Raw genomic sequence first — 24,631 nt, forward strand, 5'->3', positions numbered from 1 at the left:
CGTTATATTTTTGCCTCCCTCTCTCTCTCCTTCTCGCTCTCTCCGTCTACTCGTTCGGCTGGTATATCGCCCCACCTTGCTATCCACGACCTCCACAGCGTTCTCACCGAAACCCGTATTTGGTTGCCGCGTTAAAAGACTCGCGAAAGTGCAAGTAAGCTTTATAGCTTATACTCGATCGCGTGCGTCCATTCACCGATCTCATCCATGCCGATTTTTCTTCCCCCTCCACCCATTTTTTTTATTTATTATCCAAGAGATTACGTTGGAAAATTTATTATCAAACGAAATATTTTTCTCTCGTCGGCAGAAAACTTGGACGTGTCTCGTTTCGATTTTTCGACTCGAAATTTCCTCCCTGGAAACCAGTTTCGAATCAGAAACAGGATTTTTTAACCCGGAGGCACTCGTTAACGACGGATGAAAGGTCAGCCGAAAATTTATCTTATATCGGCCGAAATTCCGTCCTCGGTGCAGTCGACTCGTCGTATCAAGTTCGAGGTTAAGAGTTAAATCGCGGGGAAATCGATTCTCGCGAGGAAAGGTCAACGGGGAGATACACGTGTTCGGAATTGTACGCGTTTTGGAACGAATCGCGGGGTTAGTTGTGCAAAAGATCGGAGAGTGTCGTACGCCTCGTTAAGTAGGACGCAACTGGGAAGCGAGAAAGATGCTTCTGAAAGATCGATTGGCTGTGAACGTTTGGTCGTTTTGCCTCGAGGCGAGGTGATTACGAGACATGTCAGGATAGGTGGGGTTTGAACTATCGTACACGGGATGTTGATATATTCATCTTGTTGGAGGTGGAAAAGGAATTTAATAAATAAGCTTACAATTTTTTTTTTTTGTTTATTTCGATAATCCAAAGGTATATACAGGGTGTTTTCGAAATTGGTATTTGGTGATTTTATATACAAAGTGAATATATCGAATATAAATTGTTTATTCTTTTTATTTTCGTACGTGAAATTATTCGACAACTGTGCAAAATTTTTCAAACTTATTCCTTTTTTTTTTTTCTGCATTCTGATTTATTTCTGCATTCGAAAATGGAATCACGTTTCGAGACAAACGAAGTTAGATAGAAAATCTAGAGATGGAAGAATAAATTGGCACAATTTCACGTGCCAATTTTTGCGAAAGGAAAGGAGGGTGAAAAGAAGGCGGATGGATCGATGGAGGAGAAGAAGTGGCGCGCGCGAGTTTGCCACGCTCAAGGTTGAACTGTATACTACCGGAGCGGAGAGAGAGAGAGAGAGAGAGAGTCTTCGAAAGAGCCCTCGAGAAGTCCTCCGTGAGCCGACTATGGACCCGTTATACTGCTACGCCGTTGCCGCAAGAATGCCGCCGAGCCGGCCCCTCTCGCGTTATGCCGATCCGATGCGTGTGTACACGCGCTTCCTCCTCCTCTTCCTTCGTTCCTTTCGCCCGCTTTCCTCCGAACCTTCTCGCTCTCCCGTGGCTGTTGCACACCTTTTAACGCGGCCGGTTATTAAAATCGATATCGTTCGCAGCGCGATCGAGAAGGAAGGAATAAAGAACGCGAGAAACTGTTTCCAGTTGTGTTTCGACCTGTCGTGATGTCATCCATTATTTCCACATCTCCTATTTCGAGCTATTTCGTTATTCTTTCGTTTTGCAATAAAGGAAGAGGGAAATTTTTTTTTTTCGAAGGGGAAAATTCGTGCAGAGTGTCGATTCCTACGCGTGAAATTTCAACGTGCGAGAGACGCGATTGTTACGGCGCGTTACGGGCTACTACTTTCTCTCGAACTTTCTATACCGTCGTCTAACCAATGCGACGGGCACACGCGAAGTTAGAAGTTCTTATTTCTAACACCGTGTGGCGCGTGACACGCGTTACTCTATTTTCTATTCGCATCTAATTCCGTCGGTCCTACAGGGAGAGCCGGGCACAGAGTCGGGTCGAGTCGAGTCGAGTCAGGTCGTGCGACCAAGTTTGACGTTTCGCGACCGGCCACGTAATCCGTAGCCCTTTGTCGAGAAAAAGGAAATACCGGGAAGAAACGAAATCGTATCGATTGAGCGCGGTTTTTGGGTAAAGGAGCTTAAAGGAGAGATACGTGGATGGATGAAAGAGGGCTGGGAACAGGCGAGTTGTACGCATCGTAGGTGAAAGAGGAATAGGATTAGCAGAGGGCCCTTGTGTCGGCGTGTCGCAATTGGCGTTTTCGCTTCGATCCAGAAGACGACACCCACATGCCATTGCTTCCATTACCATATGCGGAGATCCCGATGGTCTTGGGTTTCTCCGGGTGGCACCCGTGTCTCTCTCAGTCACCAACCGTCTCGTGGACCGTCGTCAGTTTGGTTCGTTGGTACGCTCGCTCGCGCGGCCACTGCCAGTTGTTGTTCATTCGTTAGTACAATCGCCGGCTCGGTCGCGTGCTCGATCCTTGCCACCGTTCTCCTCTCTCTTTCGTATTCCGATCAATAACACCCATTTCGTTTCGTCTCTGTAAATTTTCTCATTTTTCATTTTATTCCACGCTGTTCTCGATTCTAGTGACGCGTTTCCTTCCTCCTTCCCTCTCTCTCTCTCTGTCGGTAATAGAATCGTCCAGTTTAATTGGTCGCGCGGGAAAGTCGAGCGGGAGAGTAACGAAAATTGCCTCGTGCTCCTCTATTTATCGTGTCTGCGCGGATATAGTCGGGGAGTATAGTCTCTCTTTCGTTCCTTCTCGGAGAGAACGATGAACTAGACGTCCGCGAAAGACCGATTACCGGCGGCGTCTCGTGCGATGCTCCACCGAGCCACTTTGCCCGAGAAACGTTGAGTGGTTACGTCTGCGACGTGCCGTGATAAATTCGGTCGTTGATTCGTTAAGCTTGTTGGTTCTCCGCGTCTGGAGACCGGGCGAACGGACAAACGAAATTAGCCGTTCTCCTCGGTGTCCGCATTGTGCCGCTTCTTCGTTGTCGGTGTCACACGCCTCCTAGCGACGCTCCACTCGAGTTCCTTCCTCTAATTCGATTTCTCGCATCGTTCGATCGTTCTTCCCAACAGTTGTAACGGGCGACGAGCAGCGTCCTCGAAATATCCGAGCCGAGAAGAAGAAACGAGAACCGTGCGGGGAGGCACGCCGTCATTATCGTCGCAAACAACAACAACGGGCAAAAGTGAATTTTGAAGGAAGAATCGAGAGTCTTCCATCGACTCGAAGTGCCATACGTAATAACAAACCTTCCCATTAAGATAAGTCTACCGTTTAAGTAATTGTGTGTACGTGTGTTTTCAACTTGCGAGACTGTTGTAATCCGTGAGAAGAGAGAGAGAGATTGACATCGATCCGAAAGGAGAAACAAGGAGAGACGTTAGTGTTTTTGTTTTTTGTGCGCGTACGTCACGTATGTCGGCGAGCGAAGGGAAACCGAGATAGTGGGAAAGAAAGAAAGAAGGAAAGAAAGAACGTTACGGCATAGGCGAGAAAGAGAGGAAAAGAAAAGAGAGGAAGAAAGAGCCGATGAACAGGGGAAGACGTCGTTCAGTCGTTGGCTGGTTACGAAACAACCTCGTAAGAAGATTCGTAGCGAGCTTAACTGGTTAACGAGATGTCCACTCAGGCTTATTACAAGGAGAGGCTCGGCTTCGATCCGGCCGATACCGTGGCGGAACATCACCGTGAGCAGAGATCGCAGCACGGATACGAGGAGTCTCTGTCCAAGTTCAAAGGTCAGAACGAAAATGGATTTTCGTGGATGATGGAACGACGGGTGGAAAATTGGCGGGTGGAAGGGGCGGCCGCGGAGGAACACCGTTCCGGCAGCACTCAGGCTTTCTGGGGTTGCTGGGCGATGTTCATCGAGGCGCACGGTAGGTGAAGAGTTGGCATGCCGATGCTGGACCCCGTCCAATACCTTGTCCCTGACCCTCCTCGTCCTATCTTCTCGATACGAAACTATTCTTTTCCGATATCTCCTCCCTTTTTTTTTTTCTTCTTTTAATTCTTCTTTTCGAGAATTCGCTTTGGCTTTGGCCTTTCCTTCGCGTAACGAGATCGAACGGAATCAGAGAAAATCGGTGATACGTGCGATTCTATCTCGCATTCTCTTCTCCTTCCTCGTGAATTCCCTCGGTCGGAACACCGGGAAGAGGAGAAACCGTGCGGAGAAATCGAAGAGAGAAAGAGAAAAGGGAGTTGCACGCATCGCGTAAACTAGAGTTTCGTATCGGTTCTTCAGACTATACCGCGAACGGAAGTATCTTTTTCAGGTCGTTTACCTTTTGCCGTTTGACCCGAATGTTTCGCGGAAGTAGCCTCGGAAATAGCCGGGGCAAAATAGTTCGCGGCTCGTGATGAGCTCTGATCCACGGACTCGAATGTCCCCTCTCGATACGAGAGAATTCTTCTTTTCCATTTTTCTTCTTATTTTTCTCGCGAATTTTCCTTACTCTCCTTTCGCGCATTTCGCGAAACAAAATTTTTTGTTTGTGCATTTTGAGAGTATACATATATATATATATATTTTTTTGATTTTCATTTATTTCTTTCTCTCCCTTTTCATTTTTTTTTCTCTCTTGTTCACTTAACATCGACTAACTAATTTTTGAATTTTGCCTTTGTGTGTGTATCTAATATCGCGTCACGAATTATCACGATAGACACGCGAAACGCTTCCCAATTAGAGTTTCGAGTTTAGGTAACGTAGTTAGAATCATCATTCGCATTTAGAATCGCTTTTAGAAACGATTCTTTCCTTTTTCTTTTTCCTCTTCCTCCTCTTCTTCTTCTTCTTCTTCTTTTTACTCGCGATTCCTTTTCGTCCACGCACACGCACCTAGCAGATAGTGGTCTCGCTTGCGAAATGTATCTTGCGCCGAAACGATTTCACCGATCGTCTCTGCACGTGATTCGCAAGCGTTCGAGGGGGGGGAGAGAACCCGTTTTTTTTTCGAAAGAGATCGGGGCGTGAATTACGCGCATACTCGCGCGTACGTTCGTGGAAACGCGGCCAATGTAATTTTCCGTCTCGTTCGTCCTCGTTCGCGAAAAAACAAAACTCGTGTATCGCGACGCATTTATTTCAAAAACTTTTTCCAACTCCCCGACTCGTTCCACTCGAGCTCGTGTCCGACGCGACGGAAGGGGAGGGGTGGGGAGGGGAGGGGACACGATTATTCCCCAATTGCCCCTCGTTATCGCACACTCCGAAAATCCTTCGTGCGCGTGCGTGTTCGGACTCGAATAACGGGTGTCCTCGATCATTGTATCTCCAATTTATCTCCACAATTGTATGCCTCGGTATGCCAAACTCTTCCCAAACGGTTTCCTTCCGATTACGTTGAAAATATATATACATATATATATATATTTTTCTTTTTCCAAGGCCTCGCTCGCCTTTTCGAAATCGGCGATTACGAGAGGCCTAATAACTCCTTGCCACGTCAATCGTTAATAAACGTTCCTTCTTTATTTTTAAACGCTTACGTACAAGTTACTTAGCAACTTAATCGATCGGATCGTTCTTTTTTTTTCTCTTTTATCTTATTTTATCGAATAACGACGGATAACGTGTGTATATATATATATATACATATATATATATATACACGTGCTTTGGTAATTCGTTACCAAAGTACGAACGAGATACCGCGGTGCACGCGGCTGTACACATTACACGGGCGTTTAAATAAAAGCGTCGTTGTAAAACGATTCAAACGGCTTGTCTTTCTTATCTCGTGACGTCGGCGCCGCGACGTTAGGGGAATCACCGAGCCCCGTTGTTCGCCGACTGGTGCCGTTTTCTAACGTTGACTAATGCCGCCATTATTTCAAATAATATCTTATTCACCTTCTATTTTTTTTTTTTTTTTCCCTATATATATATTTTTAATTTCGCGCCAACGTTATATTAGAGATAATATAAGCAGAAGGATGATGGTCGAAGATGGTCTTATTATTATTATTATTATTTCTGACTATTTGATCCTCTGACGAGACAAATTCAATTCTCGAGATAACTAGATTCGCGAACTCGAGAGGGTTTAACAGCTGGACAGAATCGGATAATCGATCGTAATTAACCGCTGTTGCGCGAGCAAAAGGAAAACCTTCCTTCTCGATTAATCGTCTCGCGATCGAGACGTGTCGTCGAACTTCGCCGTCTGTTTAACGGCGGACGGCCGACGGACGGTCGTATGGTTGCTTAAGTCGGATTACAGAAGGGGGGAATGTGGGTGTATATTGAACAAGAGGGTGTGATATTAACGCGTTTCACCTTTGCTTCACGTTCACGTTCCCGCTTGAATTAAAGATTTTTTTTTTTTTTTTCTTTAAGGAGTTTTTGGGCGATTACGCAAAAGTTTTTCCCGTGTTTGCTTGTTTTTCTTTGCACGATCGACTGCTCTTTTCCTATTATCTTCCCACGTATCTACCTACCTAACTACCTACCTAACTACCTACCTATCTACCTAGTTACCTACTACCTATCCCAACCACCTACTTGTCCGTCTGCCTGTCCGTCTATCCGCTTGCTTTTTGATCGCTCACTGCCTTCGTGCCTAATGCCTGCTTGCGTGGGTGGATCGATATTCACGCGCGATAAAATGGAAATTCGTTCTAATTAATTATCTACGTAACGCGGAAATGGAAGGATAATCGGTGAAAACGGCAGCGATGACGGGGCGTCGAGGAGGGAAGGGGAGGGAGGAAGGGTGAAGAAAGTGGCGATAACCAACGTCGCGATTGGAGTGTCGTCCGGACACATGGAGGATCGGCGCGACGATCAAATTTTCTAACCAATTGTTTCTCCTGTTTGTGATTTCAGACGAACGAGACGCGATACAAAAGAAAACATTTACCAAATGGGTGAACAAGCATCTGAAAAAGGTAAGCAGTTCCTTCTCTCTCGAAGGTTCGAAGGAAAGTGTTTCTTTTTCCCTCCGTCTCTTTTCAACGCGTGTCGCGCAGTCGATGGACGTATACAACATACATACGTACATGTATATATATATATACGTATACGTACACGGTTTATTTACAATTCTAAAACGAACTGTTCGTCTCTCTCTTCGTTTTAACGATCTGATCCGCAATAAAGATAAGGATCGAGGAAAAAAGTTAAGAAATTGCTCGGGAAGGAGAAGAGAAGCGAGTTAAGCCCCGTGGCCCTTCCTTCGAAATATCGAACGATACGAACTAATTTTAGAGCGGTGGCCTTAGCGGGAGGCCACGGCTGGTGGAGTCGAGGCGAGAGAGTATATCGAAACACCTGATAGGTGAGCATACGAGAGCAGCGACGCGCAACGCCTGGACAACCAGCTGTTTCGTAACCACATACGTAAACGATATAGGGGACCTTCTCGTTCGCCCCTCGGTATATACCTATATATACGTACATAAGCCTATATAAATATATATATATACACGCGTATATGCGTGTGTCATGCATGTTCCTGCACCCGTCTCTTTTCCCACGTAGGCTGTGCGCGTGGGCCGACCGTAATCCCTTCCAGGAGGGTATTTCACGCGTTGCTATAGAAGGTAACGTATCGAGGAAACCGAGTGGGTGAAATCGAGAAAATCCAATATATATATATATATATATATACTTCACGCGTGACGAGTTTCGACTTTCGTTTTTTTTTTCTTTTTTCTCCCTTTCGCGTCAGAAACTTCACCCTCGACCTCCCCAGTATTCTTTTTCCTTTTTCTTTCTTTTTCTTACGCGATCGATTAACGAGATTCGAACAGATCCGTGCATTGGTGCGGCGCATGGGTGGAACAAACGCCGCCACTGTTTCCAACGCCACTGTACGCATTCCACGGCGGCGGCGCGTGGAGAAAAAAGAACGAATGCCGTCGGCGATCGCTGTGCGCGTCTATTCGAACGGGCGATTCCATCGATGCCAGTACCCGATTCTGACGCTGAGATCGCAACATGCCAATGACCCCCGAACATCACCACCACCAGCGGCAGCAGTAGCAGAGCGTCATCACGAGTGACCACGGCCGACGTCCACGACGCCGACGCCGACGACACGCCACGCGACCGCGAACAATTCTTGCAACTCGAGACGCGTTAGCCTTGATCTCTCGTCCTCTTCTCGTTTCTTCTCGCCAATGACGCAGCTTCTCCTTCTTCTTCTTCTTCTTCTTCTTTTTCTTCTTCTGTTTTCGGGAAGGACAAAAAAAGAGCAAACGAAATTTAGAATCGAACGATGATTGTTGGAAAGACAAGGACGAGGAGGAGCGAGAGGACGAGGCAGAGAGAGAAAGATGATAAATCGAGGAACGATACATTCCTCGCGTTGCTTTCTCGTTACGTTGGACGTTGCGAAGGCAAAGGAGAAGAGCGAACGGGAGGAGAGGCAAGGTTGAAGCGTTCTGTAAGTGGCTAGTATAACTCGATCGGTATTTCGAGGGTTATCGAGCCTTATTTTCTTTCTATGTTGGAGCTAGAGCTCTTCGACCCCGCGCTGCCGATATACCCGGCGCCTACTCGGGAGACACACGGGGCATTACTCACCCTTCCCTTCGGAATATAACGCGAACAACGATTCGAAGGCAAAACTTTCGAGAGCCGCTTTTCAAAGTGAAAGTCACTCTCTCTCTTTCTCTCAATAGCGATTCTCGAGAATTTTACCTGCTCTCAAATGTGTTATTTACATCCTTCATCCTTTTCTCTTCCTTCGAATCTTTCTCTTTCTCTCTCTCTCTTTCTCCTTCGCTCGTATACACGGCTCTCGAAGCAATAAAAGGCAAAAAAAGAAAGACTTCGTCCGATAATTACGATCCTTCCTACGATGCCAAATTTCTTCTTTCCTATTATATCCCAGAGAGCGCAGAGACGAACGAACGAACGAACGAACGAACGAACGAACAACGTTTTTTGTCTCGTTTTTTTAAATCGACCGAGCTCGCGTTTATAATGAATTCCAGGGTAGTAATACGGCGAACGGTACTGCGTGTTTGCGCGTCGCTCGCCACTGCTTCTCTTTGCCTGCCTACCTGCTCGATCCTACCGCGCGCGCCCACCTTTCCTCTCGTAACTCTGACCTTATTCGGAAGCGTTCTCCGCGAGCCACGTTCCCGATTTACCACCTCTTGTAAGAAGTAGGTAGTTAAGTAGGCAGTTATGCACGCGGATACAGTCAGTCAGTCAGTTAGTCAGTCAGCCAGTTAATCAGTCAATTCGAGATGCGTTTCGTTCGTATCGAAGGGAAATGAGAGAGAAAGAAAAAGAAAAATAACCGCTCGAGTGCATGCTTCGCTATGATGACGCACCGGCCGCCGGTTGCGTAATCCGTTCGTTCGCGGCAGGAAATGATCCGCCGAAGTAACTTGTTTCGTCCATGAATTCCGATCCGTTGAATAATAATAAAGGAAGGAGAACACACCCTTCCTTGGAAAGATTGGCTAAAGTTCGTTTTCAGAAGAAGAGAGAAAATTCGTTCTTATTGATTTTTTCTTATCTTTCCCGGCGATCGCCGTAAAAACGTCCATCGACCGTGTCTTTCTCTTTTTTCGTCGATCGTCGCCTCTCGTCGGACGCTCGGTCGTTGTTCCCCTCCCGCGAATGCGAGATCCATCTCTGTTTTCTTCCGCTCTCGCGCGTGGAAAATAAACGTTATTGTCGCTTATCGCGACGCTCCCTCCCGCGACACAACGGATCGATTGTTCTCGCGCGGCAAGAATTCGTTCTAATAACGAACGCGTTTAAGTAAGAATTTCGAGTAAGAATCGAGGGATGAAAATAATTACATGCTTTCGATTTTCGTTTTTTTTTCTTTCACGCACTCCAGCACTGGAAATACGTCAAGGTATGAATCAATACCTATATTATTCTCCTTTGGAAACGGAATTTCATCGCGAATCGGACGAGTGGTGTTTCGCTTGGTGTTTTTATCTCGGATTATCGGATGATCGTTAAACGCAAACGTTCGACTGAAGCGTGTAACATTGAAACGTAGCGGGAAAGAATCTTGGGCAACTTGTTGCTCGTGCAAAAAAAAAAAAAAAAAAGAAAAAAAGAACCACGGTTAATGAGCTTCCTCTCTATATATTATACCACCATATTATCGTCGTTGACTAAGTTTTTTAATTACGCAGTGCATTTACTCAACTCGTTAAGTATCGGCTCGATCGGCACGATGGAAGAAAAATTCCATTGGCATTATTTTTAACTTAGTCACGGCCTAATAGAAGAATCGTTTCACTAACGTTTGCTAAACGTAGCGTGAGCGTAACGTTTTTCTTTTTTTTTTCAATTGTTACACGAGTTGAAGGGAACAAATTGCAATTGAGAGAGATTACAATTTGTATAAAATTCAATCACAATTTTCGAATATTCCCTTTTCACTCTACCACGCGTTCTTTGACGCTTCGACGTGCGATTAAGGATCATCGAGCGCAAATCCTCGCCCTCAAAGGGGAGAAATCAACCCCTTTTAGCTTTTGCTTTTCCGTTCACTCTCGCATGAGGCGGGGAGAGAGGACTCACTCCTCCTCTCCGCTGCTCGAGGGCCACTCGTCCGTGCAGCAGCGGGATAGATTCACGATCTATACGCGCTATAATTATGCACGCGATGAATCTTCCCGCCCCCCCCCCCCTTGCATTTTTCGATCGCGAAAAATCATCACACGCGTAATTTCGTGACGCGTGATCCTTGTCTCAATCCATGTTTTTTTCAGACTTACACGTGCCTGCACGTGTGCGTCCTTGTCAACAATCAACCATGCTGTTCCCCCACTGTAAGTTCACGGCTCAGGTGTCGTTAACGATGTCTCCATGTTGCCAATGTTAGAAAGGATTATATATTTTTTTTTTTTTTTTTTTTTTTTTTCTCTCGCATGCTCCACGGAGAGAGAGTATATATATATAGAATCGATCTAATTACTTCCAAGTAACTGTGTTGTCCCCCTCCCCCCTGAATCGAAACGGGACGTTACGTACATTTGTCATCGCTCGACCAATATCCAGGAATTTTATCCCAACGTTACGTCATTGTCGCAGCTGCCCACGGAAAGAATCGAATGACGCCATTTGTCGAAGGAAGAAAAAAGAAGAAGAAGAAGCTGACGAAACGTTTTCTTTTTCCAAGGATAAAATTTTGCTTATCGCACACGTGGTCTTGGAGCGATGGCGAATGCGAATGTCCATCCCTCATTTTTTTATCCCAAAAAAATGTCGATGGACCACGAACAACGAATGCAAGCGTTGCGAATCGTAGGAGAAAGAAAAAAAAGCGGCGCAGTTATCGATGATTAAATTTTTCTCGTGATAACGCATCGATACGGAAGATTTATCACTGAAAATAAACCTTAACCGCGACTTTGAGGATTAAAACGATTGCCGCCGCGCTTGCATTGTTGTTTATCCCTTTCTAACACCTATCCCCCCCCCCTCCTTTTCCTTATCTCTGTATACGTTCATTTTTATGTGTACGTTTATGTTTTTGTTTTCGTGCACGTTCGTAGAGCTTGTACGTTTGTTTTTGTTTTTTGGTGTTCGTTCCTTCCCGTGTCTCTTTGTCCATCCGCATTTCAATAGTTGGGGAATTGATTATCTTTTTCTCTCTCTCTCCTCCGCCCCCCCCACTCCCGTCTGTTTCGATCGATCCGATTGCCTGTTATTATTTTCAGTTGACGAATTGTCGGCCAGACACTTGAACAAGGAAGCGATTTACCAGTGCACTGACGCGTGAAATCGTTGTTGCAGGCAAGCAGACATGTCGGAGATTTGTTCGAAGACCTGCGGGACGGGTACAACCTCATTTCCTTGCTGGAGGTTCTCTCGGGCGAGCATCTCGTAAGTATTCCCTTAGAGACGGACAATTGGCGCTCTGTTCCGCTCAAACGTCTGTTGGCAGGGTGAAAATTACGTAAGAATCGGGGATGGGACTGACTTGGCTCAAACTCCGCTTAAACCCATCGCTACATATATGTATATGTATATATATGTATACGCGATGGATGGATCATTTGTTTTTTCAAACGCGGTTAGAATCGAGAAGAGATCGATTAAGATAAGAGTTGGATAATGCTTAATTGGATCCACGGCAACCGAGCGTTAACCGTGACAATGACGATCCCATGGATGATTTTAAATGCGAGGTATTTTTTTTTTTTTTAGCCGCGAGAACGAGGTCGGATGCGTTTCCACATGCTGCAAAACGTGCAGATGGCTCTTGACTTTTTACGTTATAAGAAAATCAAACTCGTCAATATACGCGCCGAGGATATCGTGGACGGAAACCCGAAGCTGACCCTAGGTTTGATATGGACCATCATACTGCACTTCCAGGTGAGCGAATTATCCCGCATCTGCCGGCCCTTCCCCCAACGATTATCGTAGATTACGTGGACGAACGACGAGTCCAATAACCGATAAGAATATAATAACGAACACCTGGTTCGCCCTTTCGAGCCGCGATTCTTCCCAAGAGAAGAACGAGCATCATATGCGTTCAAATGATACATCGAATCCATCGTGTTTCGCCTTCGAGCAACTGCGATACCGACCGAGAGAGATTTCGCTTTCTTTCGAGAAACCGTATCGCGTTCGCGCAGGGTGAAAAAAACGACGCTCTCGTTTTCCACGCGCCGGGCGAACGAGGAGGAAGGAAAGAGGAGAGGGAGGATAACCCGTAGCACACGCCACGGAACGGATCGGGAACGCGATTACGCGAGGAGAGACGGCGCCGCCGTTCGAGAAGAGTAGCGAACAGTAGGCCGATCCCCGGACGTCGGTTCGTCCGTAGACGCAAAAAAACCTGGAACGCGAGCCATCGATCGCCCTATCGCGCTCCAGTGTAACCGTGTTACGCGATCGCACAAAGGGGAGACTGTGTTTCCGTAGCGATCAAACGCGTCGTCGTCCCTCGAATCGTTCGCACTTCGAGAGGCCGAGAAGTGGCCTCAGTTACAAGCTTCTCCCCTTCCCTTTATATTTACTTACTTAAGTAACTGCTTCGATCAGCATCTGTATCTAATAGTGTCTGTTTTTTGTTCTGTTTCGCGCCGCAAGAGCTGGCGACGCAAGGTAAGTTCCATTCCCTACATTTTTATGCCGTAGTGGTTCCCGCAGCGGAAAAAAAGGAATCGAAAACGATGATTTTTTTTTTTTTTTTTCTTTCTTTACACCTCGAAAAAAGAAATCTCGCTGCCGGCTTGATCACTTATCGACCGCGCGGAACGATCGAAATGCTAGATGGCGCTCGAAGCCACTCGTGGTTCGTGACCGAGCTATCGTCCCACACACGGAAGCGCAGAACGATTCGAGCCAACTGTTCCAAGACTGTTTTCCTAGAGAAACGGCGTCATTTTTCATAGCCGCCGGTGACGACCGTCCTTCCTTCCGTCCCGGCGATACATCTGCCCGTTTATGGTAGTTTTCGCGCGTTACGTCGCGATCGAGAGGGAAGGTTGACGGTCGTGTGGAATTCCGAGACGTGGGAGACGGACAGATCGTAGAAGAGCCATATCCTGCCGTGTCTCTCGTGGTCTTTTCCTCTCGTGGTCGCGAGCCACCTACCCACCTTGTAATTATGATAATGGAAATCAGTCGATCGAGCACCGAATACAAAAAACGCACGAATGACGCAACCGGCCAAGGTCAACCTGTGAGCGAACTCGTGTCTTTTTAAACGCGTTATACCACCGTTCCTTCTTCGTCTTTCTTTCGCGCCCTCGCATTCTCCTTTTCATTCCTCCTATCGTGACATCGCGCAAGGATTTTTCTCGAATCGAACGAGCTCTTGTCTCTTCGAAACAATTGTTACTCGATATTTCGTAAAAAAAAAAGTAAATAAAACGAATCGGAGAATTACGAAGAATCCCGTAGGATCTTGGAACGATGCGGCTGGCATCGTAGCGGAAACGAATGCTCGAGCCGAGCGGTTGCGGGCGCGCGATGACGTCACGTCCGGTGTGAAGCGAACCGCGCGCAACTCGACTCGTTTTCCGTTCCTTTTTTTCTCTCCTCCTTCGCGCTCGCAACGCGCTCAGGGACGCGACGCGTCCTATTTTTCGCTCCTTTCGACTCGACACCGCTTATTTAGGCATTGTTTTCGTTTCCCTGCTGTTCTCGCGCTCCCCCCCCCCCTCGACGCATATTATTAATTAAATCGAAAGAGAGAGAGAGAGAGAGATAGGGATAAAGAAGGAGCGAGTGACGCGACGGCACGAATTAGGTAAGTGCGCGATTTACTGTAATCGGTGCATCGTTGGACAAAGGCGGCGCTTATCGCGCCACGGTGAATCGTAAAATCTCTGGAAAAGGAAAAGGAGGAAGGACACGATGCGCGACGAACGGCAAACGAAGCGTCGCGAAGTGGGCCTCTTCCCCTCCGAGCGTTTCGCCTCGTTGCAACGGTCTCTCTGTTTCCCCGACCGATCGCTCGGCCGATATCGCGGGCGCATGCGCTCTCGTTCTTGCACCGGAATCGTAGCAGAAAAAATATAGCGATCGAGGACAAAATCGATTTGTTTTTGCGGAAGCGAAAGAAGAAGCGAAAAAAGAAGAAGAAGAAGAAGAAAAAGAAGAAGAAGAGGAGGAGGACGACGACGGTGAAGCGAAACGGAGGACGGAATGGGGAGCATACGCGTGCTATGGCATGACAGGCACGAGCGGTGATCGAGGAGACGGAGGAAGGGACGTTAGAGAAAAAGAGAGTGGGGAACGAAGAGGGGGGGAATGTCGGAGGCGTCTCTCACCTGTGCGCATTTCGTTGGCCTACTCTCGCGACGGCAGCCGGATACGACGCGACACGCTGTCGGTCGTTCGGTGAATCGCTGTTCGATCTTCTGTTGTTTTTCTTTTTTTCTTCACCACCGCGTTTCGCTCGGCCAAGTTCGCATCGAAATAATCGTTGGAAATAATCGAAGGAAGGAACGGAGACACGCACACGTGTCGCGGCTGCGGCGGCAGCGGCTAAGGGACAACCTACGACGAACCACATCATCGCGAAGCCTTACCGGTGAAACGTGCGAGCGAACGAACGCGCAAAGAAGCACGAAACGAACTCGAAGTGGGGATCTCTGCGCCTCTCGATCAGCTACCTGTAGTGCGAGGCAGTCGGTTCGCGATACGCGCGCGGTGTATGTACATACCGTAATCGAGTGTCGTCTTCGATAACCACCTAATTCCACGAATCTTATCATTCCCTCTCCCCTTGGCCAACAATTTCCAACATCTCTCCTCCGTCATCTCATCTCTTAATAATCGTCCACCTCTCCGCCTTCCCTTCTCCCTCAACATCGCCTTCTGGTCCAGTGAACATCACGATCCTCTTTCCAGTCGACGATCTACACACGACGAGCTACACATTCTCGCGCTATCGTCGATCGCTCGTTCCTCCCATTCGTACGTTCGATAAGAATCGCGTTCGGTGAAACGATAATTCGTTTTTTTCGAGTCTCGGCGCGGGATCTCCGTCCCGTTGGAGACGTCGATTCTCGATAATCGGCTTTCACGAGCGCGGCCGCGCGTGCCGTGAGTAATCGAGGAGGGAATCGAGACGCCGGATAAGGCCACGAATGAGTGGCCGTACGTGCCGAACCTCTTTTCCCGGAGGTCGATGTTAGCTCGTTGCACGGAATCGGAATCCTCCCCGCGCGGAAAAGACACGAGAAGGGGGAGAAGAAAGGTTGTTGTTTCGTTGTTGTTGACAACAACACACCATCATGTCGATATATCGGTTCAGCAAGGGCGGCCGGCTATTCGTGCAAGGCACCAGGGAGGACGAGCCCCGCGAGAACGTCGTTTCGGCTGCCTCGACCGCCGCTACACCCGCCAACGACGATCTCAGAGCTATTTACACGAAGCGGAGGCTCTCGACCGAGGTTCTAGGTAGGAAGAGACGGCGTCCAACGAACATTCTCTCTCTCTCTCTCACTCTTTCGTCCTCTCCCTCCTTTCGATCGCGATTTAAGGGAAGAAGTAGTCGCGTGGAAGTCGCGGCACGATCACGAGCTTAGATGGTGCCAAGTGTTGGTATGTGGCCAAGCTCGGAGATGGTGGATCGTGACGCGATTTCCAATCGATCCGTGATCGATCGAAGGAAGGGAAGGGAAGGGAAGGGTAGGGAAGGGAATCGTTCGTACGACGAGCCGATTGTTGGACGACGTTTCGGAATTCACCGAACCGATATCCTCAAGGATCGTCGATCGAGTCAACGAAGACGTCGAGGCGCGGCGAGAACGGGACCAAGCGTATCGTGACACGGATCGTTCGTAAAACGACCACCTTGACACGGGGCGAGGAGAGATGCGTGGCCGAGGATCTGACGAAACGCGCCGCATCCGGCTATTTACAGGACACCGCCGCCTCCTCCTCCTCCTTCTCTTTAAGCCGCCAGGCCTCGCCAAAACCGAAAACCGTCCGGGTAAGCGCGACCCCTCCCTCCATTTTCTTTTCTCTCTCGATTTCGCTCGAGACACGGCAGGCCCAGATTAGTCCTCGCGTTCGTCCCTTCTTATCTTATCTTTCGCTCGCCACCTCCACACCGATCGAAGGGCGAACCAAGCGCAATATAATACGACATTATGACGCGTCAAATTAGATGTGTTAAAAATATAAACAAATGATTTTACTTACATATATATTATATATTATATCATGTATTATATCTTATATATGTATTTGCTTACGTAAAAGAATAGTTCTAAGAAACGAGTACATATATATATTATTTATTATATTTTACATATACATATATGTACTCGTTTACATGAAAGAATGGTTTGGTGGAAGAAACGAATACATATATATATTATTTATTATATTTTACATATACATATATGTATTCGTTTATATGAAAGGATGGTTCGATCTAAGAAACGAGTACATATATATATTATATTATTATATTTTACATATATGTACTCGTTTACATGAAAGGATGGTTCGATCGAAGAAACGAGTACATATATATATGTATATTATATTTTACATATATGTACTCGTTTACATGAAAGGATGGTTCGGTCTAAGAAACGAGCACATACATGTATTATATATGTACATTATATACATTATATATTATATTTTACATATTCATATACATATACTCGTTTACATGAAAGGTTCGGTCGAAGAAACGAGGAATTTGGCATAACTGAATCTCTTTTCTCCTAGATATCCGATATCGTGGTTGGTCAGGAGCCTAACGTGACCGCCCGGGAGGCGCTTCTAAGATGGGCCAGACGATCGACGGCGCGCTACCCGGGTGTACGCGTCACGGACTTCACCGGCTCGTGGAGGGATGGATTGGCGTTCAGCGCGTTGATCCATCGAAACAGACCGGACCTGGTCGACTGGAGGAACGCCCGTGCCAGTCAACCACGAGAGCGGCTCGATCGTGTGTTCAACGTCGCGGAGCGCGAGTATGGCGTTACGAGGCTTCTCGATCCTGAAGGTAACAGCGACCTCCTCTCTCTGGAGAATATGTATCATACGCCGAGTTTCCGCTCGACGACGCTTCGACCGTGACCGTTTCCTTCTCCTCTTTCACCTATTTCTCCATTTTTTTTTTTCTCCTTTCCCTCCCCCTTCCTTCAATACTCGCCTCGAGATTTCCAACGAAATCTCCTTGTTCAGCGCGTAGCCGAGCAGAGCTCCCGTCCATGTTTTAATAATAATGTCGAGCGGTATGACGAGCAAGAATAATCTCTCGCATCATTTGTTTTTTGTTATTACATTGTTGAGGTCCTCGCTTGTCACCTCTAGACGCTCTACACGGATGGTATAATTGTTAAAATTTCTGCCCTGATTCGTTCGAAAAGAAAAATGGAACAGTTGTGTCTTATACCGATCCGAAATATTTGCGGCCTACTTTGCGCAGAATGTTAATCTTTTCTGAAGGATAATTGCAAAATTATAATACATTCTATTTATATAATCCATAAATTATTGAATAGAGTTCGAGGAATTTGGAATTTCAATTTTATTGATATCAATAACGCAACAGCATTATTATAAACAATCTTTTTAATATTTTTACTTTCACAACAATTCGAGTAGCTTTATTGCGTCCTGTGAAACGGATCTTTCCAAGAACCTTAGTAAACAGTCGAGCAAGCGCTATCCGAATGCCCTTCGCAGCGGTCAACGCGCCGCGTTAGAAATGTTTACAAAATCATTCTGTTCGAAGAGAGAGAGAGAGAAAGAGAATAAGAGCGTAAAAAGTAAACGTTTCTCTGCGCAGACGTGGACACCCCGGAACCGGACGAGAAGTCCTTGATAACGTATATCTCTTCGCTCTACGACGTGTTCCCGGAGCCGCCGCCTATTCATCCGTTGTACGACGCCGAGGCCCAGAGACGGTCCGAGGAGTACAGGGAGTTAGCGAGCTCCCTCCATCTGTGGATCCGCGAGAAAATGTGCCTGATGCAGGAGCGGGCCTTCCCCCCCACTCTGATCGAGATGAAGAAGCTCGCCGCGGACAGCACGAAATTCAAGAACGAGGAGGTGCCGCCACGTTACAGGGACAAGCAGCGCCTCTCCTATCTGTTCAGGGATCTTCAGAAGTATTTCGAGGCGGTGGGCGAGGTGGACATCGAGGCCGAGCTTCACATCGAGGTGATCGAGAAGAATTGGAACCGATTGATGATGCTTCACCAGGAGAGGGAACAGGCTATAGTCGATGAGATAAAACGGTAGGAGAGTTTTTTTTTTTTCTTCTTCCTCAAGAGATCGGCGGGCGATTCGACGTCTCTCGATTCCCTTCTTTCTCCCCTCCCCTTTCCTGTTTTCAGGCTCGAACGGCTGCAACGATTGGCGGAGAAAGTGCACAGAGAGATGAAATCGACCGACAACCGACTGGAGGAGCTGGAGAGAAGGGTGGAGGACGAGGCGAGACGCCTCGACCGACTTCATCCTTTGGAGGCTAAACACGCCGTCGATCTGCTCGAGCAGGACATACGCAACACCGAGATACAGATTCAAAATATTTTTACCGACGTGCACACTCTTACCGAGGGACGGTACAGTCAGGCGGCCGAATTGCACAAAAGGCATCTATCTTCTTCTTATTCTTCTTTCTTGCTTTCGATCCTTTGCGCTCCAATGCTGGTGACTCTTCGCCACCAATGTGTTTGATATTTTTTAAAATATCGCGAGTTAGATTCTTTTTACACTTTTTCAAGTGCAATTTTATATAAAGTATATATTGTCAAACTTTCTTTAATATTATTATCAATCTTTCTCAATTTTGTAAGCGATTTTTCGAACAACAGAATACGAGAATACGTTATAGGTTATAATTGCTTTATCATTAAAATGGACTTTAATACTCGACAAATTTTCTTTCTTCACGTGTAAAGATACATGAAGTAAAATACAATCAAAATATACAATCAAAACATATATATAAACGTTTTGTAACTTAATTTGCAATCGTTTTAAGTAAACTGTAGGAAACACGAAGTAAAATAACCAAAATATACAATCAAAGAGTACATATAAACGTTTTCTAACTTAATTTGCAATCGTTTTAAACTGCAAGAAACTCAACTTCGCTTGGAGCGAAATTTTCTTTAATATCATTATCAAAGTTTCTCAGTTTTACAAGCGTGTAAAATACTTTAATTTTCTTTCTCTACGTGCAAAGATATATGAAGTAAAATATACAATCAAAAAGTGCATACAAACGTATTCTAAATTAACTTGAAATCGTTTTAAGTAAACCAAAATATACATATAAACAAAAAATACATATAAACATTTTCTAAGTTAATTTAAAAATTTCAAGTAAACTGTTAATAAGCTTGGAGCGCATAGGCTTAACAATAATTCTAAAGCTTTCTTCCTTTCTCATTTCTCTGTCTTCATTGATCCCGATACATTGCAGGGTTCAAAAGCTACATCAACGGTGGGTCGCGCTGCGATCTCTTCTTCACAAACGTTTGGTACAGCCGCTTTCGGCCGTCTCGTTCCCGGTCGAGGAACGCGTGGTGACGAAACACCGGACCACCGTGCACGAGACCCGATTGGTCGACACGAACCCGCACTTCCGCTCGTTGCACGACTGCATCGACTGGTGCAAGGCGAAGATCAAGCAGCTCCAGGACGCGGATTACGGTTCCGACTTGCCCAGCGTGCAGAACGAGTTGGACGTCCACCAGAAGGAGCACAAGAACATAGAACAGTTCCATCCAAAGGTGGACAGATGCGTGCAGGCGAAGAGCCATTTCCACGGCGAGGAGTCCACCCTGTACAGCCAACATTTGGCCGTGCTTCAGAAACTCTACACCGAGCTGTTGGCTGCCTCGAACAAGAGGCTCTCGGATCTTGACACACTGCTAGATTTCATACAATCGGCCACGGGCGAGCTGGTCTGGCTGAGCTCCAAGGAGGAGACCGAAGTGACCCGCGACTGGAGCGACAAGAATTTGAACGTGCAGAGCATAGAACAGTATTACGAGGTACGTGTACAAAATATACTTTAATCATGGATGCTTCAAAATCCATTAATCCTTTCAAACTTTCTTTCAAAGCGCACGTTTGGATCCGGGATAGAGGTAACCGTCGAGGGAATGTAAAAAAATTCGAGAGAAACGTAAAAAGTAACGGCCGTCTGTCGTCTCTTTCAGTCCCTGATGAGCGACCTGGAGAAGCGAGAGATCCAATTCTCAGCGGTGCAGGATCGGGGCGAGGCCCTGGTCCTCCAACACCACCCCGCGGCGAAGACCATCGAGGCGTACATGTCCGCCATGCAGAGCCAGTGGGCCTGGCTCCTCCAGCTCACCCTCTGCCTCGAGGTGCACCTCAAGCACGCCGCCCAGAGCCAGCAATTCTTCCGCGACGTCCAGCAAGCGGAGCAGTGGATCTCGAAGAGGGACGAGACGCTCAACACAATCTACTCCCAATCCGACTTCTCGTTGGACGAGGGGGAAAGGTTGTTGAAAGGTATGCAAGAGCTGCGCGAGGAGCTGAACGGTTACGGGGACCACGTGCAGAAGCTGGTCGACCAGGCCAAGGACGTGGTCCCCATGAAGCAACGGCGCCAGCCCGTCACGCGACCCATGCAAGTCACCTGCGTCTGCAGTTACAAACAGGTTAACGTAAGCAGCATAAATCAATCAATATTGGGTTGGCGACTAAGTAATTGCGGATTTCAGTTGAAGTTGATGGTGACTTAATCGAAGCAGTAATCCATTCGGATCGTCACAGTACAACTCGTGAGATTGCAGAGAAGCTTCATGAAAACCTCTTAAAACAACTTGGCTATGTTCAAAAACTCGATACATGGGTTCCTGAAAGAAAAGTATTAACAGCTGCGATTTGCTAAAGAAACATAATGAAAATGACCCATTTTTAAAACGACTGGTAATTGGCGATGAAAAATGGGTTGTTTGCAACGATATCAAGCGGAAAAGATGGTGGAGCAAGCCACGTGAACCAGCTCGAACAACGTCAAAAGCTGGTATTCGTCGAAACAAGGTTTTGTTATCAGTTTGGTGGGATTACAAAGGAATTGTCTATTTCGAACTCTTACCACCCAATCGAACGATCAATTCTGTTGTCTACATCGAACAACTAACGAAATTAAACAATGCGGTTGAAGAAAAGCGGCTCGAATTGACAAATCGAAAAGGTGTTGTATTCCATCGTGACGATGCAAGGCCACGCGCATCTTTGGTCACTCGGCAAAAATTATTGGAGCTTGGTCGGAATGTTTCGCCACATCCATATAGTCCTGACCTTGCACCATCCGATTACTTTTTCTTTCGATCTTTACAAAACTCCTTGAACGGTAAAAATTTCAATAATGATATCAAATCGTAGCTGATTCAGTTTTTCGCCAATAAAAACCACAAGTTTTACGAACGTGGGATTATGATGCTGCTCATTGATCAAAATGGGCAACGCATTTAGTTCCACGAAAAAATTGTCTTTGATTTTCTAAAAAAAAATCCGCAATTACTTAGTTGCCAACCCAAGATATTAATTAAATCTTTCTCAAGTATTGCAATTTAATATTCGGCTAATATTATTAACGTTACTCAGATGTCGATCGAGAAGGGCGAGCAGTGCACGTTGTACGACAACTCTGGAAGGATAAAGTGGCGCGTGAAGAACGAAGAGGGGATCGAGACGCCCGTGCCAGGCGTTTGCTTCGCCCTCCAACCGCCCGACAAGGACGCCCTCGAGGCCGCTGAAAGGCTGCGACGACAGTACGACAGGAGCATCGCGTTGTGGCAACGGAAGCAGCTTCGACTGCGCCAGAACATGATATTCGCCACGATCAAAGTGGTGAAGGGGTGGGATCTGCCGCAATTCTTGGCGATGGGCCAGGATCAGAGGACGGCTATCAGGAAGGCGTTGAACGAGGACGCGGAGAAATTGTTATCCGAGGGAGACCCGGCCGATCCCCAATTGAGGCGGTTGAAGAGGGAGATGGCGGAGGTGAACAAGTTGTTCGACGACCTGGAGAAGCGCGCGAGGGCCGAGGAGGAGTCGAAGAACGCTGGGCGTATCTTCAACGAGCAGATCTCCACGCTTCAGCAGTCCCTGGACGAGGCTGAGAGGGCGTTGAACTCCAGGATAACCGCTCCCCTGCCCAGGGACATGGACACCCTGGAACACCTGGTGTTGCAGCACAAAGACTTCGAGCAAAGCCTGAGACGGTTGGCCCCCGATCTGGACAGGGTGCAGCAGACGTTCCGTGGAATCACGTTGAAGACGCCCGCGATGAGGAACAAGCTGGACGCGGTGACCACCAAGTGGACCCAGATCTGGAACTCGAGCAATCTGTACATCGAGCGGCTGAAGTGCGTGGAGATAGTGTTGTCGAGGCTCGAGGAGAACACCACGGCGATATCCGAGATCGAGGTGAAGCTGGCCTCGTTCGACGAGCTCCCCTCCGATATAAAGGGGTTGCAAAACGTGTTGGAGGATCTGATGCTGCTTCAGAACGCCATCGCCCAACAGCAGACCGCGATGGACCAGTTGAACGAGGACGCGCACAACGCAAGGAGGCTGGTCGAAAAGTCGAGATCCGGCCATCGTGGCCCACACTCGGACATGGACCGTCTGGACGACGAGGTGAACAGGTTGAATTCCAGGTGGACGAACATCTGCGGCCAACTGGTGGACAGGCTTCGTAGCGCGGAAACGGCTTACGCGCTCGCGCAACAATTGGAACACGCTTACAGAAACGAGGTCGACTTCGTGGACGAGTCGTACAACAGACTCGAGATGGAGAATGCCAAGGTAACGTTTCTTCCTCTTTCTTGTAAAAAATCTCTTTCTTTATCGATCGTCTTATTTTTCTCTTTCTTCATCTTTGTATCCGTGTCCAGAACCTGTTGAACAGAGTGGTGGAACGAGCGCCTGCGATCGAAGCGGTAAATGTGACGGGCGGTCGATTGATTCGCGAAGGAAAGGTAAGATGAGACGCGACAACACGATCGCGAATGGGTTACGTTATATATTCGCAAGCCTTAGGTAGGCTTAGCTAGCATTTAGGTAGCCTTTAGGTAGCCTGTTTTAGCTTACGGTATGAACGCTTGCGTGAATGGTATATTGCGTGAGTCCCCCCTTTTTTTTCTCTCTCTCTCTCTCTATCATTATTACAGCCCTGTTTAGAAGAACACGTTAACGCGTCAACGTTCGTCTAACCGCGTCGTTCCGCGATCATCCCAAGCTTCATCTTTTTGTCCGATTCGTTTCTTTATATCCTGAAAAAGTTATACATACATATATATATATATACATATATATGTGTATATATATATATATACACACACACACACCGTACGCGAAGATGCGTACATCGACGTCATCATCATCATCATCATCATCATCATCGGTGTCTTTCCCGCCATTTTTATGGAGATCCTCCATGTCATCGTGGCGCAAATATTGTCATCAAAGCTAAAAGGAAAAAAGCGTACGCTACTGTTGCGTCAGTGTCGCTGCTATCGCTATCTACCGGATGGACTCTACCTACCTGACGGCAGGCATCGACCTTTCCAGCTGTTGGTCTCTACGCGGGCTTACCGACCGATAATTCAGATCACGTACGGCCAACGAGAGTCAGAGGCCCGTACGATTGATTCCGTGCCGAACGAAGAGGAAACGACGAGACGATATTTTCGAGACATTTTTCTCTCAAATTGTGTTTCCAGGGATCAAGGATGCGCCTCGTCGAGCCTTTCTCTCGCTTCCGCATCCATAAATCGAAAGAACCGCTTTACACAACCCTTCCCTCGCCGTTACAGCTGTGCGAGCACCAGGCTTTTCTCCGTACGCTTTTTTTTTTTTTTTATTACAGAGAAAGGTGGTAAAAAAAATTTTTAAAACGTAACGTTTTCAACCGTAGAGGAAAAGCGTTTGAGCTCGGCTAACCTCGCTAATACACACACAATGTATACGTTTCCCGATGTTCGTTATATATTTGGCTTTTGTGCGATGCGATCGGCAAACACGAATAATACGTGTCCCTTCCTTCTTCGATCCTGGCTCATTCCGCTAAAAAATTCAATTTTCGTCTTCCGGTTCCGTGTCTCCTCCTCCTCCTATTTTTGTCAATAAAATAACCGGTTAACCGATCCTACGAAATCCTGTAAATTTAGCACGCGACGCAACGTAATGTAGAAAGAAAGTAACGTCGTTGTTACGCTTGGCTCGCGACACGATACACACTGACGATGGTTCAGGCTTG

General features: G+C 47.0%; 1 protein-coding gene across 35 annotated transcripts in view; it reads left to right on the forward strand.

Annotated features, from left to right (window-relative positions):
- Positions 1 to 24,631, forward strand: part of LOC408779 (short stop) — a 75,837-nt gene that overhangs the window by 9,051 nt on the left and 42,155 nt on the right. For 19 of the 35 annotated variants that reach the window (XM_026440289.1, XM_026440301.1, XM_026440311.1 and 16 more), the window contains exons 2-16: positions 3,029 to 3,694; positions 6,790 to 6,851; positions 9,767 to 9,784; positions 10,656 to 10,715; positions 11,683 to 11,772; positions 12,097 to 12,267; positions 12,991 to 13,005; positions 17,101 to 17,380; positions 18,170 to 18,620; positions 18,720 to 18,977; positions 19,814 to 20,387; positions 20,460 to 20,483; positions 20,556 to 21,026; positions 21,973 to 23,178; positions 23,268 to 23,351. In XM_026440289.1, coding sequence (XP_026296074.1) covers positions 3,574 to 3,694; positions 6,790 to 6,851; positions 9,767 to 9,784; positions 10,656 to 10,715; positions 11,683 to 11,772; positions 12,097 to 12,267; positions 12,991 to 13,005; positions 17,101 to 17,380; positions 18,170 to 18,620; positions 18,720 to 18,977; positions 19,814 to 20,387; positions 20,460 to 20,483; positions 20,556 to 21,026; positions 21,973 to 23,178; positions 23,268 to 23,351 — 3,885 coding nt within the window. In that variant the 5' untranslated portion in view covers positions 3,029 to 3,573. The other 16 variants (XM_026440293.1, XM_026440290.1, XM_026440292.1 and 13 more) reach the window with 16 other exon arrangements.

This window comes from Apis mellifera, linkage group LG4 (assembly GCF_003254395.2).
Source record: "Apis mellifera strain DH4 linkage group LG4, Amel_HAv3.1, whole genome shotgun sequence".
Taxonomy (NCBI): Eukaryota; Metazoa; Arthropoda; class Insecta; order Hymenoptera; family Apidae; genus Apis; species Apis mellifera.